Below are 16,683 nucleotides of genomic sequence, written 5' to 3'. Positions count from 1 at the left end.
GGGAAACACCGCTTAACTTACAGATCGCAGGGAACTACCGTAAACTACACTAAGTAGCAAGACAAGTGTAGACTGCACGAGGAGCAAGGCAAGCAGGTGACTTGGAGAAATTAAACACCAAAGTATAGTGGGGGGTGTGGTGGTCCAGCACGAGCCTCCCCCTCACCGTCAACCCGGCTGGTATATATGCTTATGTATACGTAACTATTGCTGTATACATGTATATGATTTATCAGAGCATTTTGTTAATTGTGCTTGCATATCCTCGTATGCTGATATACTTACTGAAAGACTTTCAACCTGTCCACCCTACACGGTGTCAGCATGAATTATGTAATACAGCAATTACATAATGACCCGAGGTCGAGTGCTCAATAACTCATTATGTAGGCTACTGTAGCAACTCTTGCTCTGTATTATATTATATTATATATTATTATATTATATATATATGCTGGCATGGTTTGCACTGTTAAACTTCATTGCCACTGTAAAAACATTTCACAATTACAAACTATCTGCCTCGATATCTGCCTTCTGCAGTTACCTTTGTTCTTATGATAGATTCTCAATTCCTGCACTAAGCCTACATTATGAACATTACATTACCTGTTAAATCTTTCACCCTGTCCATGGAGGACAGAAGAAAATGTATATATGCTAGTTAGCATTGTAAATGTGTGGTCACGTCTGTGTTAGAAAATAATAATTATTAAAAAAATTACTAACCGAAGAAAAAGACCTTGCAAAAATAACATCCATTCCCCTTTGTAGCAAGTGTGTGCATACGTAATATAGCGGCAATCTAAAGATAATTGATTAATGAAGATTAAGCCAGCCAAGAGGTGGCACGGGCATGAATAGCCCGTAAGAATCTCAAGACGTTGTTGTTGTTTTAGATTCAGCTACTGGAAACAATAAGTTGCAAGTAGCACGGGCTATGGTGAGCCCGTAGTGGACTTACCTGGCACAGGAGCGAGGCTGTAACTTTTAATCTCAAGACGTAATGTTCCTTCTTTAGAGCCTCTATCAGGCCCACACCTCACAAACTGCCTGGAGTCAGTATATTGTTTACATAATATACTGCTAATTTACATAATATACTGCTACAAGCTACACTCACACACTGAGCACAGTATATATATGGCTGTGACCTTATAAATGGCAATTTACTATTTAAAAGTCAATAGTTAACATGATTTTGATTTTATTTAAATTATAGATGCTATTCACGACACATATATAATTGACTATAAACTCGCTTGAGGAGAAATGTTGCAAGATGTTGCCACATTGTATATAATATATTTTTTAATTCACCTTGTATTCAGCCATCATTATCGAATTAGAACTCTGACACTCACGCACATTACCTTTATGTCGCCGAGGCCTTTAATTATTAATAACAGCGTGTAAGTGAAAGTGTTTTTTATTAATATTCAGATCTTGTCTAGTATTCTCGACTGCAACATTCACTAACTTTCCTCACAATAAAAAGAGCTATAACCTGCTCCTCTATGAACACACACAATAGCAGTATACACACACAATAGCTCACCAACACTACCTTCCAGGAAATAACACTTCAGGTAGAATTTGCAGTGTTAGCGTACGAGGCTACACCCTGGCTATATGCGAGGCTACACCCGGCGCGCTGGCTGTACCATTGACGACTGCACGGGGCCTTCAGCCCAGGGCTCAGCAAGCTGGCTCTCCTCCGTGATGTGGTTCTATAAGAACCATGTGGTTCTCTTGACATGAACCACCTCAGGCGTGCAGGTACTAAACATGTATACATGGTTCTTTATTATACTGTAGAAACTACACCACAGCTTATGATGCAAGCTGTCCTCAGGCTAGGCTTTAGGCTTGTCCAACCGGCGGTCAACCCCAGTGACATATGCATCAATTTTAACGTATTACGTATTAAAAATACTGCAATTTCTTATATATAAGTTAAAATTTGTAGTACGTGGGTGAAGCATTTATAGCGTCGTGGTTCGAACAAAAATTCGTCAGTGAAGCACTTGTTCCGGAAGTGTTCGAACTAAATCAGTTGTGAGTCGTGTGTAAAGCGTTTTTCATTCATAAACAGGGGGTTTGGCGGGTGCATGGAATCACTTTTGGGTCTTTGTCTGGAGGACGGGCTGGGATTTTCCCCAGGAAGAAAGCCACATCCCGGGTATTCGAACCAAGGACCAACCGGATATGAGCCGTCTGCGTTGATCATTGGGAATATGAACTGGAACATATTCTTCACCATTATTTTATTTATTTACCAAGACGACCAACACTTGCTGGTTTTACCGCATCGTTGATGTATTTACTTGGGCACAAATGTTCCCTTTCCCTATGGCAGCCACGGTCACAAAGTGGAGGTTACCCATACTCCTATTTAGATAGTAGTTTTTGTAACTATGTGCACCATAGTACAAAGATTGACATACTAAGCAATTAGATAGTAAAATTTAATACTATTCACTTTATATAGCGAAAAAATGAAGCTATAGAACAACCAAATATTCCTAGGCCTAGTATAGCACACTTATGCAACATAAATAGAAAATCTTTTCCGGTTTATTAAAATTCAATAGTACCGATTGCTACTTTCTAATTGCGTTGTACGTCGGTGTATGTACTATGGTCCTCACCGTTACTGTAAGTACTGTACTACCATAGGAGGCTAGGCTGCACGGCACCACTGTTGAGTGGATGACGGAGGTGAAACAGTTTCCGGAAACGCTGTGTGATTCAGGGAGATTATGAACGCTGATAAGAGCTGTCAGTTGTTAGTGATCAGGTGGTGATTGAGTGATTGATAAAGATTAAGCCATACAAGAGGTGGCACGGGCATGAATAGCCCGTAAGGTGAAGGTGGGGGCACCTTTACCTTATATACGTGTTGGCTGCGTCCCCGGCTCACAATCCATGGATCCGGGTTCAATCCCCGGGCAGGACAGAATTAAATGGTCTATAACGTTTTCCTTCACCTGATGTCTCTGTTCACCTAGCAGTAACATAGGTACCCCAGGGGGGGGGGTTAGGCAACGGTTGTGGATTGCATCGTGGAGGTCAGTAGTTCCCCCCCCCTCCCCGGGCACAATACCTCACCCCTCCAAGCAACGCCCCCATCTTACTCTAAGACCTTATATATGTGTTTTATTAAAGGTGAACGAGAAAACGATAAAGGGAAGTTGTATAGATAAGGAACACCGCGAGATATGATAGCTACGGTGTAAACGTCTCTGTTGCGGGGCGGATAGTCAGTGTCTGCAAGCTTTCCTCGTGTATTTCAGGATATGTGCGTATGTACACATGGATGACTTAGTGCGTTAATGCGTGCGAAATCCCCACTTAACTCTCAAAGAGGTCTCACCAGTCCCTGACACCCCTTCCCCATCCATCCGTCACAACCCTCCCCTATACGTCCCAAACAGCCTAGGTAACCTTGAGAACACGGTGACACTGGGAAGATGTGTTGTATGTGGTGCACACGCTCGCGGGCACGTACACACACGGTCACTCAGCAAGGCACGTCACGCCAACACGCGCACTATTGCAACTGTGCAAGTAGACGCCCTCCTCAGCGGATGACCTTGAGAGGCTGCCAAGTCCTCCTAACACCACCAATATATCCGTCACTTAGCAAGCGGCCCGCGTACTGTGACACTTAATGACCCATATCACTATGGTGAAGACGTGAGACCCAGAAAACTATTAGTTGTAGCATATTACTGTTGTCATGAGACACATGGTAATCTAATCTGAAGCTGTTAAAGGTGTGTGTGTGTAAGGGAGGTTCCGTGTCTGATCCCCAGTTGTCGGGGACAGGAAGCCTAGTGTGTACACCAACAGCTGACTTTCCTTTGGAATGCAGCCCTCAACACACTTTCCTGACTTCCGGAAACCTATTTACTGCTAGGTAAACAGAGACACCAGGTGAACGAAAACTGTTGCGAAAACGCTTCTACCCAGAGAAAGAAACTGAACCCGGTTTTTCTTTTATCTGTGCCCTTATTGTGTCTTTACCCACTCTTCTGTTATAATGACTGATACTATGCCCACTCTTCTGTTATAATGACTGATACTATGCCCACTCTTCTGTTATAATGACTGATACTATGCCCACTCCCCTGTTATAATGACTGATACTATGCCCACTCCCCTGTTATAATGACTGATACTATGCCCACTCCCCTGTTATAATGACTGATACTGTGCCCACTCCCCTGTTATAATGACTGATACTATGCCCACTCCCCTGTTATAATGACTGATACTATAATGGACCTGCGTTTCGGGCAGGTCCTTAATCTCAATTTTCCCTGGAATACAACCTGCCAGTGCAGGTATCCCCTCACTGCTGGGTGAACAGAGGCAACAGTTAAGGATTGGCGCCCAGTCAATCCTCCCCAGCCAGGATACGAACCTAGGCCAAATCACTGGCGAAGTTCAGGGCGAGTGTGTTACCACTGCGCCATGGGGATTGCTTTTAAAAAAACTAGGTACATAAAGGAGCTGATAACACACGCATTTCTGCCTGAAACGCTATGCGTGTTAGTGGTTTTTGATAGATTATAAGAACACTAATGTTATGTACTCTCACAAACCCAATGTACCTTCTTGAATATAAATAAATAAATAAAATAAAAATAATAAAGATACTTCTTTCCGAATTTCATTAGGGGAAAGAGCTTCTCTATGCAGTCAGCATTACCATATATCATGAATCAGCTTATTGTATCTTGTATAATATATTATTGTCTGAAATGTATGTATTAATGCTCAGTACCGACATTCACTACAAGTCCTGTCCTTGATTACTTACTATCCTTGAGCATTTAACAACAAATAAGTTGACCAGACCACACACTAGAAGGTGAAGGGACGACGACGTTTCGGTCCGTCCTGAACCATTCTCAAGTCGATTGATTGTCGAATCACAATCGACTTGAGAATGGTCCAGGACGGACCGAAACGTCGTCGTCCCTTCACCTTCTAGTGTGTGGTCTGGTCAACATACTTTAGCCACGTTATTGTGACTCATCGACTGCACAACAAATAAGTCTCCCCCACTGTAATTTACAGAAAACGTGAAGTTAACAACTGGTCGAGAAGCGAGCAACTCCAGCCATCATAACAATCTCCTCAGCACCTTGAAGCAGCATGTCTCTCTCCTCCTCAGATCATCTGAATGGCGCTAGGAAGAGATTAGAGGAAGCTCTTGGTCCTGATAAGAAAACTAAATATTTTTATCATATGAAGCAATGGTTCAGGATGAGGGTAGGTTGTCCTCTTAATAAGTCACAACAATATATTTCATTTATTTATAAATATAAAAGTTCTTACATTCTTGTACCGCCACTAGCATGCATAGCGTTTCGGGCAAGTTCTTAATCCTAATTTTTCCCGGAATACGACCCACCGAATCGTTTAACAACCAGGTACCCATTAACTGCTGGGTGAACAGAGGCTACAGTTAAGGATTGGCGCCCGGTCAGTCCCCTCTGGCCAGGATACGAACCCAGGAAAAAGCGCTCGTGAAATGCCAGGTGAGCGTGTTCCACTTTGCCACGGGACTGCTCAAGTATAATCGTACTGTATACTGTATATAATTACACGTATAATAGTTTATTTATACAAAATACAGTACTGTACTTGATTGCAGAGTATATTGCATATATAGGTATAAATATATTTTATAGTGCCACTATTAATATGTTCTTACTTTAGTAAGATATTTACATATGGGTTGTGTAGCACAGCAATCTACGTCCTCAGTGCATTGTGGGAAAAGTCATCAGTAATGGGTCTAGAGGGACCTCTAGAAACCTATCCCTGACTATGGAAGACCATAAGGTGAACCATGAGAAGGAGAGCATATTATATTATAAAATATGAAAGTAAAATGTGCGGTTGAATTGACCACCTGCGTGACACGAGTGTAAGGGGTGTGTATGGACAGTTTACAATCGTGGAGTGCATCTCGGTGTGCAGTTTTGTGAAGTCATGTGTAGTGTTTACCGAGGTATCCAATGGCTTATTGATAATTTTTTTTTTGTGATCAATTTCATTATTTTTCTCAGATATTTGTCCTATTTTCAAAATAGTTACATATAAACTTAAATCATTTGTCCCTCCATTCAGTGAAAACATTGTTCAGTTTAAAACGTTTGGGACCTGAAATTTTCTTATTTTGGTGTATATAAAGAGTTTTGCTAAGTTCACCTTGTACTTTAGTATTACTGTAGTTGTTTTTACTGCTATGCTAAAATATAATTTTTTTTCTACATAATTCTTGGTAAAAAATGTACAGATAAGACAATTGAGAGCACATATACAATTCAAAAATAATTAAATATTGAATTTATTTACATTTAAAAACAAGTGATATTCTGATTTGCTTTTTTCTTCATTGCTTGGTATACAGTATTTAATTTCATTATAGATTGAGCTAACCATTGAAAATAAGAAAGCGATTTAATTAAATGCATTTTAAAACTTGAATGATAAGCCTTTAGGTTAAAAAATTTATTTTGTAGTTTCATAGGATTAACTATGTTACTAAAAAATATATATATATTTTGAATTGCAGGTAACAAAAGAAGAGTTTGATAAGAGTGCCCGCGATCTCTTGCCACTAAATTCAGTACACTTGCATAACGAGTTTCTTCTAGCTATCCTCACCAAGTGCCAGCTCTTTACTTCCTCCTCCTCTTCGAGTTCCCGATCTGACACCCACCATCGTCATGATGATCTGGTGAATATTTGTTACTTGATGTATTAATAGCAGGGATCTTAACATTATAATAATGCCATTAATGATAGGGATCACAACAATAGAGGGTCTAACCAATGTATTAATAGCAGGGATCTTAACAATATAATAATGCCATTAATGATAGGGATCACAACAATAGAGGGTCTAACCAATGTATTAATAGCAGGGATCTTAACAATATAATAATGCCATTAATGATAGGGATCTTAACAATAGAGGGTCTAACCAATAGGGATACTAACAATAAAAATCTAAACGCCAGAGAACTCGAGAAATACTGTACTGTATCAAGTTCGGAGTAGATTTGATTGTAGATTAAGTTCATGCAAACTGTGATTTTCTTGCAACATTAGTGATGATCACATGATTCAATTAGCATGATTATAAGTTTTGCTAGTTAAGTGCTGAATGTTGTAAATTAATTTAGGTATCTTTGAACATTGTTCATTAGCAATGGTGATGAAAATGCATACAAATGGAAGAAGGGGGAAAATGCATAGATTAATTTATTCAGCTCTTGAAAATGAATCAGTGTGCAGTGTCATTTAATTTGAAGGTACTGTATATGTTATAGATACAAAATTCAATACAACTATGAAATAACTAAAGGTTTATTAACAAAATTAGTTAGGAAAGGCAAATGATGGAGAAGGCATTTATTATGTGCATAAATACTGTAAAGTTAATGTAAGGGAATATACTATATACAGTAGAGCAGGTGAGAGAAGATAAGGTAGAAAGGTTATAATGTTGTTGAAAGCTATTGAAGCTTTTGTTGAGGTGTGGGGTATTAGGAGGAATTTTACTAATAATTTATCATTGTAGACAAATAAATGAGATGCATTTTTATGTCTAGAATGCTTCTCTTTGCCAAATTACTCAAGAGGAACAAATTTAAATACAATACTGTATTTGCATTTCAACATGTTTATAACAATTCAGAATGCTTAATACTGCAGTTAGTATTAGCCTTCGCATAGATTGCATTGTAGTGTTAATGCATTTATATTTAGAAATTTTCATCTCTTTTTTTTTTTTTTTCCCCCCATTTGGGAAACAATAATTTTTGTTGTAGACAATATGTATACACTTATTGTACATGTACAGACTAACACTATATATTTATTGTCAGCGTATGGACTCGGGAGGAGGAACTTCAGGATCTCGTGACCATGCCTCTGTTAATGTTTATTATATACCGTCTGAACGCAAGAAACTCAAGCCAAAAAAGAAAATGAAAGCTACACGACCTCCCCAAGATGTAAGCATAGTGTCTATATATTATTTGTATCTTTTACTTTGATGTCCTTGCATATAAATCTACAAATGCATATCCATATCTATAAAAAAAATGTATCAGAGCTTGAAGGCATATTGCTTGCAGTTATCCTCACAACTTTCCATGGTGATTTGTGATTGTATAGTATATGATAGGGTGGCTGTGGTCAATCCCCATGCCCCTCCTTTAGTAGGATTGGTTCCTGTTGCAACAAAAAATGACTCCCATTAACTCTGAACTGGGGTCTTGGTTTTCCGTAGAGGTTTTAACAGATTTTGTCAGATTACCAATTTTCCCTTCTTCAGGAGCAACCCATAATAGTCACCTTGCTCTCAGGTATTTATTTACTACTAGGTGAAAAGAGGGGTCTGGCTACATGTTCTGACACAGAACAGCTAGACCTGTTTGGGAGTCAAACTCGGGTTCGTTCTGTTGTGAGCCGACTGGACTAGTGATATTTGAATGCGTAAATGTCTTTTGTACCATACCTTGAGGTTACCTTGAGGTGCTTCCGGGGCTTAGCGTCCCCGCGGCCCGGTCGTCGACCAGGCCTCCTGGTTGCTGGACTGATCAACCAGGCTGTTGGACGCGGCTGCTCGCAGCCTGACGTACGAATCACAGTCATGATTTTTTATATTTTTTTCAGAATAATTTTGAAGCAGTGACTGTTCAAGATATTGCAGCCACAGCTACACTACATGAACCACAAGCCATCACAGATGCAGGCGCTGGGTACATGTCTCGTTCTCTGTGCTTGCTCGACACTGGACCTCTCAAGGGTCGTTTACTGCTAGCAGCTTGGGACCACGGTATTACACAAGTTGCAGATAATGTAGCAAATATGCTTCAAGAAGCAACGCAGGTATTGAAATCTTGCCACAAAAGCATTTTTATTTATTATTTTGGTCTTGCTTTTTTTTTATTCTGGAAAATAGCTGAAAGTAGGGTTTGGTAGTGAAGGCGATGATGTTGGTAGTGATGAGTTCAGGTGGAGTGAAGTTTGCAGAGTTCCTGACCAAGAAATGTGAGGTATCTCCAAAGCAACTTTGTTAGGAAAATCAGGGATCATTTGTAAGAGTACTGATACTAGAATACTGGTATTGTGACATGTAAAATATCCCCTACACGAAGCGAAGGTGTTAAAAATTGCATGTTTCATATATTTGGAATCTTAAACTTTAATCAGAATAAAAATGAATAAATTCTGTATAGTTCATAATAGTGTCTTTATGTGGAGTTGTCTGAGACATTCCTTTTACTGTACTAAAGTTGATAGACATCATTAATACAGTACTGTATTACTAATATTCTCTTGTAATATATCTATCATAACAATGTAAATATCATAAGAATCATTAAATTTGATTGTTTTCAAACCGAGAACACATGCCATGGGTCTCTGGCATGTGTTCTGCCAGTGTTGGCGCTGCTTTAATAACGGCTATTTTAATTACAGTATGCAGACATTTAAAAGTTTTTACTTACTGGTTTAATGCATTAATGATTTAACGTTATTAATTCAGTATTTTTTCAGCAATGTTTAAAGAACGTACTGATGGCAGTGATAAGCAGACGAAGAGGATACCGTATTAGAGAAGGACGCTTTATGCACTCATTGGGCACCACTCCTCCAAATCCTTGGTTGAGAAACACAGCTTCTCTTAATGACTGGGCATCTGAAAGGTCAATATTTCCTCTGTCTCCTTGTCACATAGGCAACTTTTCATGAGCATTTTCTCGGCAACTTTAGTAATATTTTACATGATAGGATGATCCAATTGATTCTTTTCAGAAAGCAGATACAGTAATCAGAAACACACAAATAAAGTGTATACAGTATAAAGTGGATTATATATATATGAGCCCATAGTGCATTTAACATGTCCACTTTTGTTAATCTACTAATTTACTTATCCATTTGATATTAATTAACTGTTATATTTAATCAGTTTGGGACTCCCAACTGGGGAGTGCGGTGAAGCCGGAGATCGTCCCATATGGCCAACTGTAGACTCTGCTGAGCAAAATGCTGCCCACTTGGCTGCTTGTGCTCCTCAAACAGATAATCCACTACCACCAATTAGTTGTATGGATCTTTTAGAGGCTCTCCAGGTAGGTGTAGGTTCTATTACATTTTTTGTTTTGCATGTAAAAATAATGCAAGGCGAGTTACTATTAATGTGGGGGGTTGAAGTTTGTTGTGACTGAATGCGAGTTGACACTGTACTTTATTTGGGTGGTATAAGCAGTTCATGTAGAAGAGAAATGAGATAAAAAATGGGAATAATTATTGAGGCTGTGTGTGTAGTATATTAAAATAAATAAAGTTCATGTGTCTGAGAGGGAAAAAAAATTTCGGTCCCGTGCCAGCCCTAAATATATTCAGCCTTGTAAGGAGAAGAATTGGTAATTTTGTAAATAACCCACAGGTTCAAAAGAGTGCTTTACCATGTCACTCGGTGTACGCGCTTGGGATGGAGAGAATATCTTCCCGTTTGTGGCATCCTGGCTGGGGGGAGGTGGAGCAGGAAGCCATTGCTGTTCAAGAGGCTTCACTAAGAGAGACATTGAAGGAGCATAGACTGGCGGCAAATCCTGTTACCTGATATATTTTTAAAGGTACAGTAAATAATAGGCCATAAATTATTATTTGTATTATGAGGAGAAAGTTATTTGAACAACAATTTTTTTTAGCATTGAATGTACGGTATTTTCTTTAAACTATTTTAAATACCGTACTGCTTAAAAAAATTAAAGTTCTTGAAACTTTAAATAAAATACTCAATATGTGGTGTATACAGTAGTTTTTTAAGTAAATTTGATTACAGTTCTAAGTATTTCCCTTATTTTTTATTTTATTTTTTACTTTTCTGATATACTGTACAACATATAGCTTGTGAAGGATATAATGAACAAATGACACTTTAATTATTCACCGAGTGGAGAAGGCACACACACACAATTTTGTTAAAGTGTTTATGGCATTTATATACTGTACTTGGGAAAGCATTTGCCAAAGTGAATCGAGGATCTTCTGGCATGTATGATAAGCATGCATGGATTTGTTGGAATGTTGTTGATGGTTTTAAATGATGATTAACTCCTACATGCCAAATTTAGTGTATTTAGGGACCTGTTTGATATCAATGTTAGGAATACACCAGGGTTATATAATGTCCCAAAGATTGTTCAGTTTATGCTGTATATAGGTGAAGTCATCAAGTCAAGCAAAGAACACTAGAAATGTGTTTAAATTTAGATTATAATAATCTAAAACTGTTGAAAAGAAAGATGGTTAGCTATATATGAATAATAAATTGCATATTAAATGTGACCTATTCTGTAGCCTTCCTCCTACTTTTGTAACTGGAAATGTCTCTGGCTAGGGACATTTATGTATTGACTATATGCAGTTAACTCATTGGTTCCTGATGGATCAAAGACTGCAACACACAAGCAGGTGAATGTACCTCTGAACACAGCAGGCTGCACAAAACTAGTGCCAGTTGTGAACTTACATGGTAAGGACGTGATGATGTGGCTGATTAAAATAAAAAGCAGGGACAAGGGCGACTGAACCATTGTAAAGGCAGATAGCAAGGCAGGTATTCCAGACGCCGAACCCCCAACCTAGACCACTTGTCAAATTAGAGCATACGCTGCCATGACTTGTGACCTAAGCACAACCTCAACTAAGTTGCAAGGCCCATAACACACTCATGAGCAGGGCCGACACTGTAGGTAGGTCTTTACCCAGTACAAGTACAATATACAGTCAGAAGACTTTACTCTTCATCAACAGGCCCATAGAGAACAAGTTTTGGGTGTATTTGGTGGGATATAGGAAAATGCAAGCAAACCCAAAGAAAGAGCACCCTGACCACAGTCTCAGCAAAACTGTAATGCTAGAGCATTTGCAATTTAAGTGGCATAAATATAATTGTGAACTAGAAACAAAAACAGAGTAATGGTTCCTGGCAACACTAACATCCCAGGAAAAGCCAGCACCACTTACCTGAAAATGAAAAGCCGATGATGGGCTGATATCTGGCAGCTGTTAGGCGCATAACGTTACCTCGTGGCAATGGCCGTTTGCCTAGTTTTCCTAGAGGTGCCTAATTTTCTTCAAGCAGCCACTTAATTTGTTGCCGTTATGGTTTTTGGTGGCATTTTCCCTACTTTTGGGTCAATCTCTAATCTCCAAGTTCCTCTCACTTTGTAGAAAAAGTCAGGTTTTAGTCCTGGGTTAAGGTAGGCAACAGATGGAACTCAAGATTACTGGTGTGTTTAGCCGAGGCACGGTGGTACCCGAGCTAAGTTCGAGGAGCTATTGAGGGGACCCTCCTATATTTTATATACTGTGCCCCAGGTCATTGACAAAGTATTACAAATCGGCATTTATTGTGTTCCATAAACATTTTGTTTTATAAATAAAGTTGTGAAGTTAAATCACTTTCTTTCAATGTTTTTATCTGGTACATTACCAGTATGGAATCGTAAACTATACAAAAATTAAACAGTACTGTAACTATTTTTAATACAATCTATAAAACTGTGCTAATAGTGTACCATATAGTATAATGTAAAATATAATAATGTAAATTTTATATTTTGCATTATTAAAGACCTTGGTAGAATTTGGATGCAAAAAAATTATTACTTTTTGTTTTTTTTGAGACTATACACAGAATTAAATATGATCCATGTATTATATTCCTAGAAAAATGGAATGGATTGGAATGGAACTGTAGATTAACCAAGGTAAAAATACAAGTTGTAATATCATTTGTTTTGGAAAACAAGTACTGTACTGTACAACATTTATATTTACGGTACCAAGCTTACTAACATATTCATGGCATAGCATTATTAGTAATTATTGTCACGTCTTATATTCAGCTATAAGCGCAAGGGGGCACAGTGGTAAAACACTCACCCGGCGCTTTGGTCTGGGTTTGTATCCTGGCCGGGAAAGATTGACTGGGTGCCAATCCTTAAAACCTCTGTTCATCCAGCAGTGAATGGGTACCTGGTTATTAAACGATTTGGGAGGCCATATTCCGGGGGAAAATTAGGATTAAGGACCTGCCCGAAATGCTATGCGTGCTAGTGGCTGTACAAGAATGTAAGAACTCTTGTACCGTATATATAAACAAAAATAAATAAATAAATAGATAAAATAAAAGGTTTATTATAGAATAAGAGTTTACCTGAATACATAAATTTACTTACAGTTGGCAGTAGAAAATCTTGTGTATACCATGAATGCTAGCATCAGGATTCAATGTTTTCATTTTACAATGGAAAGGCAAATGATAATTAAACAAAGAACGACAACTGAGGCTACATAATCTACTGAAGCTGCCCACTGATGCTTTCGGTGCTGCACATCGCTACTTCAAGGTCATACAAAAATTAAAAGCAAATTTTGCTTTTTTGAGTTTTTAATGTTGTTGATCCCTCAATAAGTCTCAGTACAAGCCTAAACAGACTGTTTGCTTACGTTTCTTGTTAAAATTGGCACATGGGTTGATCCGTAAGTGGGTAACACATTTCATAGCTTTTCGTGGTTAAAATTACTGTAGCTCTCAAGATGCAGCAGTTATAATTTCTTAAGCTTTAGTGTAGTTTTAATATACAATGTTACATACAGTACTTGTACAGTAGTTATAAATGTAAATTTAAAAAACACAATTGCTGATTACCAAATGAGTGACTAAATAAGTACAATATAAAAGAGAGATAATGTAAGTACTGTACAGGGCTGTACTGTATTTTCATTTATTTTACACTTCAAATATGTTTGAAAAGAATGTGAGTCAAATATAGTTGAATTTATGTAAAGACGTACAACAGCAAGTTATTCATTTATCTGTGTTATTTCAATAAGAATATGAGTAGCAACTATTATAAAAAAAAATAACTATCAAAAGAATACATTATGCTTGGAAGACCACACAGCACCATTTGTGTCAGAATAATCAATAGTTCCTAGGTATCATTCAGGATGCCAATATAGGAGCAGAAAGACATAGGATGGAGATGTCAAAGGAATCAGAATCACTGAGGATTTTATTGAGGAACAGATGACTTATTTAGTTAGATCTAGATCTCCACTCCATCAGGTGCCTATGAGATAATCATGTTAGACCAACATGTAAGATGATGTCTTGACCTGTTAAAGTAGAAGATATAAATATACTGTACATACATACATTCATACATATGTAGAGCACTTACGTACGAACGTATGTATGTACCCGTGGGCTTGGGAGTACCAGATGTACGTGTTTGAATCCTCCTCATGGCTCCCACCGATTTTTTCATATTACGTACTCGCCTAGTTGTGCTTGTGGGGTTGAGGTCTGGCTCTTTGGTCCCACCTCTCAACCGGTGTACAGATTCATCAGCCTACTGGGCTCAATTATATCTACATTTGAAACTGTGTATAGAGTCTGCCTCCATGTATTTATGTATTTGTATAATGTATGTTTAAGCTGGTCAAAATTGAATTTTACTTTTGTAAATGCACATTAATCACATTATGTATAAAAGAAAATCCAGTACTTTGAACATTGTTTATGTAGGACAGGTGTAAATTTATGTACTGTATTTATGTATGTAGGTTAGATTAGTATTTTATAAGCACTACAATCACCTGTGGTTGATTGTTCAATAAATCACTGCAACAGTAGGAGAGCAAAATTGACAATGATCCTCAAAATTAGGACATTCTATGAAGAGAAGCACAATTGTTAGTTAGATCCAGATCTCCACTTCATCAGGTGCCTATGAGATAATCATGTTAGACCAACATGTAAGATGATGTCTTGACCTGTTAAAGTAGAAGATATAAATATACTGTACATACATACATTCATACTTATGTACAGCATATGTATGTCTTGTAGACATACATATGCTGTATGTCCATAAGACATATGTCTTCGGTCTATAGCACTGAACTATAAGTTTAACAGATCTCTCACCCTGTCCATGGTGAACAGAAGAAAATGTATATATGTTGTTCAGCATTGTAAATGTGTGGCCACATCTGTGGTAGAAAAAACTTTACGAGGCAGGAGTTAGAACTGATATTATTAGCAAATTTTTCCACAAGTAACATTGAACTTAATAGGACAATATTTAGATGCCAGTGATCTACAGTATCTGCCTTTTTAAAACTGGTATTACATTAGCTACTTACCACAACTCTAGAACAATGCAAAACTTTAATGATTTATTTAATGTACCTGACAAATTGAGAAAAATGAAAGGAAGAACCTAATAAAAAAAAATACTTTCTCAGAGCCTCGGGACCCGTTGGTCTTTAATTTAATATTTATTCACTTTTTACTTGTTAATTAGTATGTAGTTTTAACATCTGTCTTCACTCCCTCCATAAATGTATTAAATTTCTGGCATACTGGCTGACCCCTCACAGTGTTCAAGAGAGAACTGGATAAGCACCTCCAAATGATACCTGATCAACCAGGCTGTGACTCATACGTCAGGCTGCGAGCAGCCGCGTCTAACAGCCTGGTTGATCAGTCCAGCAACCAGGAGGCCTGGTCGACGACCGGGCCGCGGGGACACTAAGCCCCGGAAGCACCTCAAGGTAACCTCAAGGTAAGGTACTGTAAAGTTCTTCTCTAGTAGATTGTGATAAAATACCATTTTTTCATCATCTGTTAGAAGTCTGACTGTTTTCAATGGCCCAGTCCTTTCTCTTATCTTTGCTTTGATACATCTGGAAGAACTCTGGTATTTAACTGCCATTTGTATCTACGGTATTTGGCAAAATATGATTTACTTCCCCCTAATGTGATGAATACCCATTTGAGCTTAGCAATACTGAGTAAACTATTTTCCGTTTCATGACTCGTCTAAAAGGAGTGAAGGAAACTACTGTACATCAAACTCAATTAGAAATAAATTAAGAGAACTTTATCTTAATTGTGCTCAATAGCATTTCTAGAGCCTTACCTTCTTGTACTGCAGTATCACCAGCCCATCCTCCTGTTTTAGTAGTACTTAAAGTAACGATGAGGACCATAGTATATATACCCACGTGCAACAAAATTAATAAGTAGAAATCGGCACTACTGAATTGGACAAATCGAAAAACGATTTTCTACTTATGTTGCAAAGACAAATTAAACTAACCTAACCTTCCTAGGCCTAATACAAGATATGAGGCCTAATAGTACATGTGCTATACTAGGCCTAGGAATATTTAAGTGTTTTCTTGTTGCTACATTTTTTCCGTGACTATAAAGTGAATAGTACAAAGTTCTACTATCTAATTGCTTAGAACAGCAGTCTTTATACTATGGTGCACATAGTTACAAACTACTATTTAACAGAAGAATGGGTTGGCATCACACCCTTCAAGGAAAGTCTTTAAAATCATGATTATTAATAGGCATTTTAAGTCCTACTGATGACAGATGTGTTAATTAAACTGTGTGTCTGGAGTAATTTTGATCCAGGATAGTCCCAGAATATGTTCGTGTAGAATGCCGAGGACGCACAAATTTCTATAACTTCACGGAGAGATTAGTTAGTAGTTCTTCTGACTGTCTTATCATACTAATTTTGTAATATAAATTATGCCAATGTC

At 37.9% G+C, this 16,683-nt stretch overlaps 2 protein-coding genes across 6 annotated transcripts in view; one reads left to right on the top strand and one right to left on the bottom strand.

Annotated features, from left to right (window-relative positions):
• The window catches only part of Sqor (Sulfide quinone oxidoreductase), a 17,589-nt gene extending 13,993 nt beyond the window's left edge, over window positions 1-3,596 (bottom strand). The window contains exon 1 of one of the 4 annotated variants that reach the window (XM_045760257.2): window positions 3,448-3,596. The gene's annotated coding sequence lies outside the window, so the exon portion shown is untranslated. Of the gene's footprint in view, window positions 1-1,546; window positions 1,716-3,447 lie in introns of those variants that run through there. The other 3 variants (XM_045760256.2, XM_045760255.2, XM_069309966.1) reach the window with 3 other exon arrangements.
• Window positions 50-16,683, top strand: LOC123769228 (transcriptional adapter 1). Of its 2 annotated transcripts, none has more exons than XM_069309971.1 (9): window positions 50-180; window positions 5,089-5,283; window positions 6,596-6,760; window positions 7,914-8,042; window positions 8,707-8,922; window positions 9,595-9,743; window positions 10,010-10,172; window positions 10,490-10,679; window positions 15,505-16,683. In XM_069309971.1, exons 2-8 carry the CDS (start codon window positions 5,167-5,169, stop codon window positions 10,664-10,666), a joined length of 1,116 nt encoding a protein of 371 aa, XP_069166072.1. In that variant the 5' UTR covers window positions 50-180; window positions 5,089-5,166; the 3' UTR covers window positions 10,667-10,679; window positions 15,505-16,683. The 2 variants fall into 2 exon arrangements, with proteins under 2 accessions (XP_069166072.1, XP_069166071.1); XM_069309970.1 differs by having other exon boundaries at window positions 13,295-16,683.

The sequence above is a fragment of the Procambarus clarkii genome, chromosome 66 (genome assembly GCF_040958095.1).
Source record: "Procambarus clarkii isolate CNS0578487 chromosome 66, FALCON_Pclarkii_2.0, whole genome shotgun sequence".
NCBI lineage: Eukaryota > Metazoa > Arthropoda > Malacostraca > Decapoda > Cambaridae > Procambarus > Procambarus clarkii.
Note: the sequence above shows the minus strand (reverse complement) of the source record. Positions and strands in the feature narration are given on the sequence as shown.

What these genes read in the sequence shown, in the direction of transcription:
- LOC123769228 (XM_069309971.1), top strand. Translation starts at nt 5,167, where the DNA reads ATGTCTCTCTCCTCCTCAGATCATCTGAATGGCGCTAGGAAGAGATTA. An exon ending in CTACACGACCTCCCCAAGAT is followed by an intron (nt 8,043 to 8,706) that starts GTAAGCATAGTG and finishes TATTTTTTTCAG; the next exon opens with AATAATTTTGAAGCAGTGAC. An exon ending in TGCTTCAAGAAGCAACGCAG is followed by an intron (nt 8,923 to 9,594) that starts GTATTGAAATCT and finishes GTATTTTTTCAG; the next exon opens with CAATGTTTAAAGAACGTACT.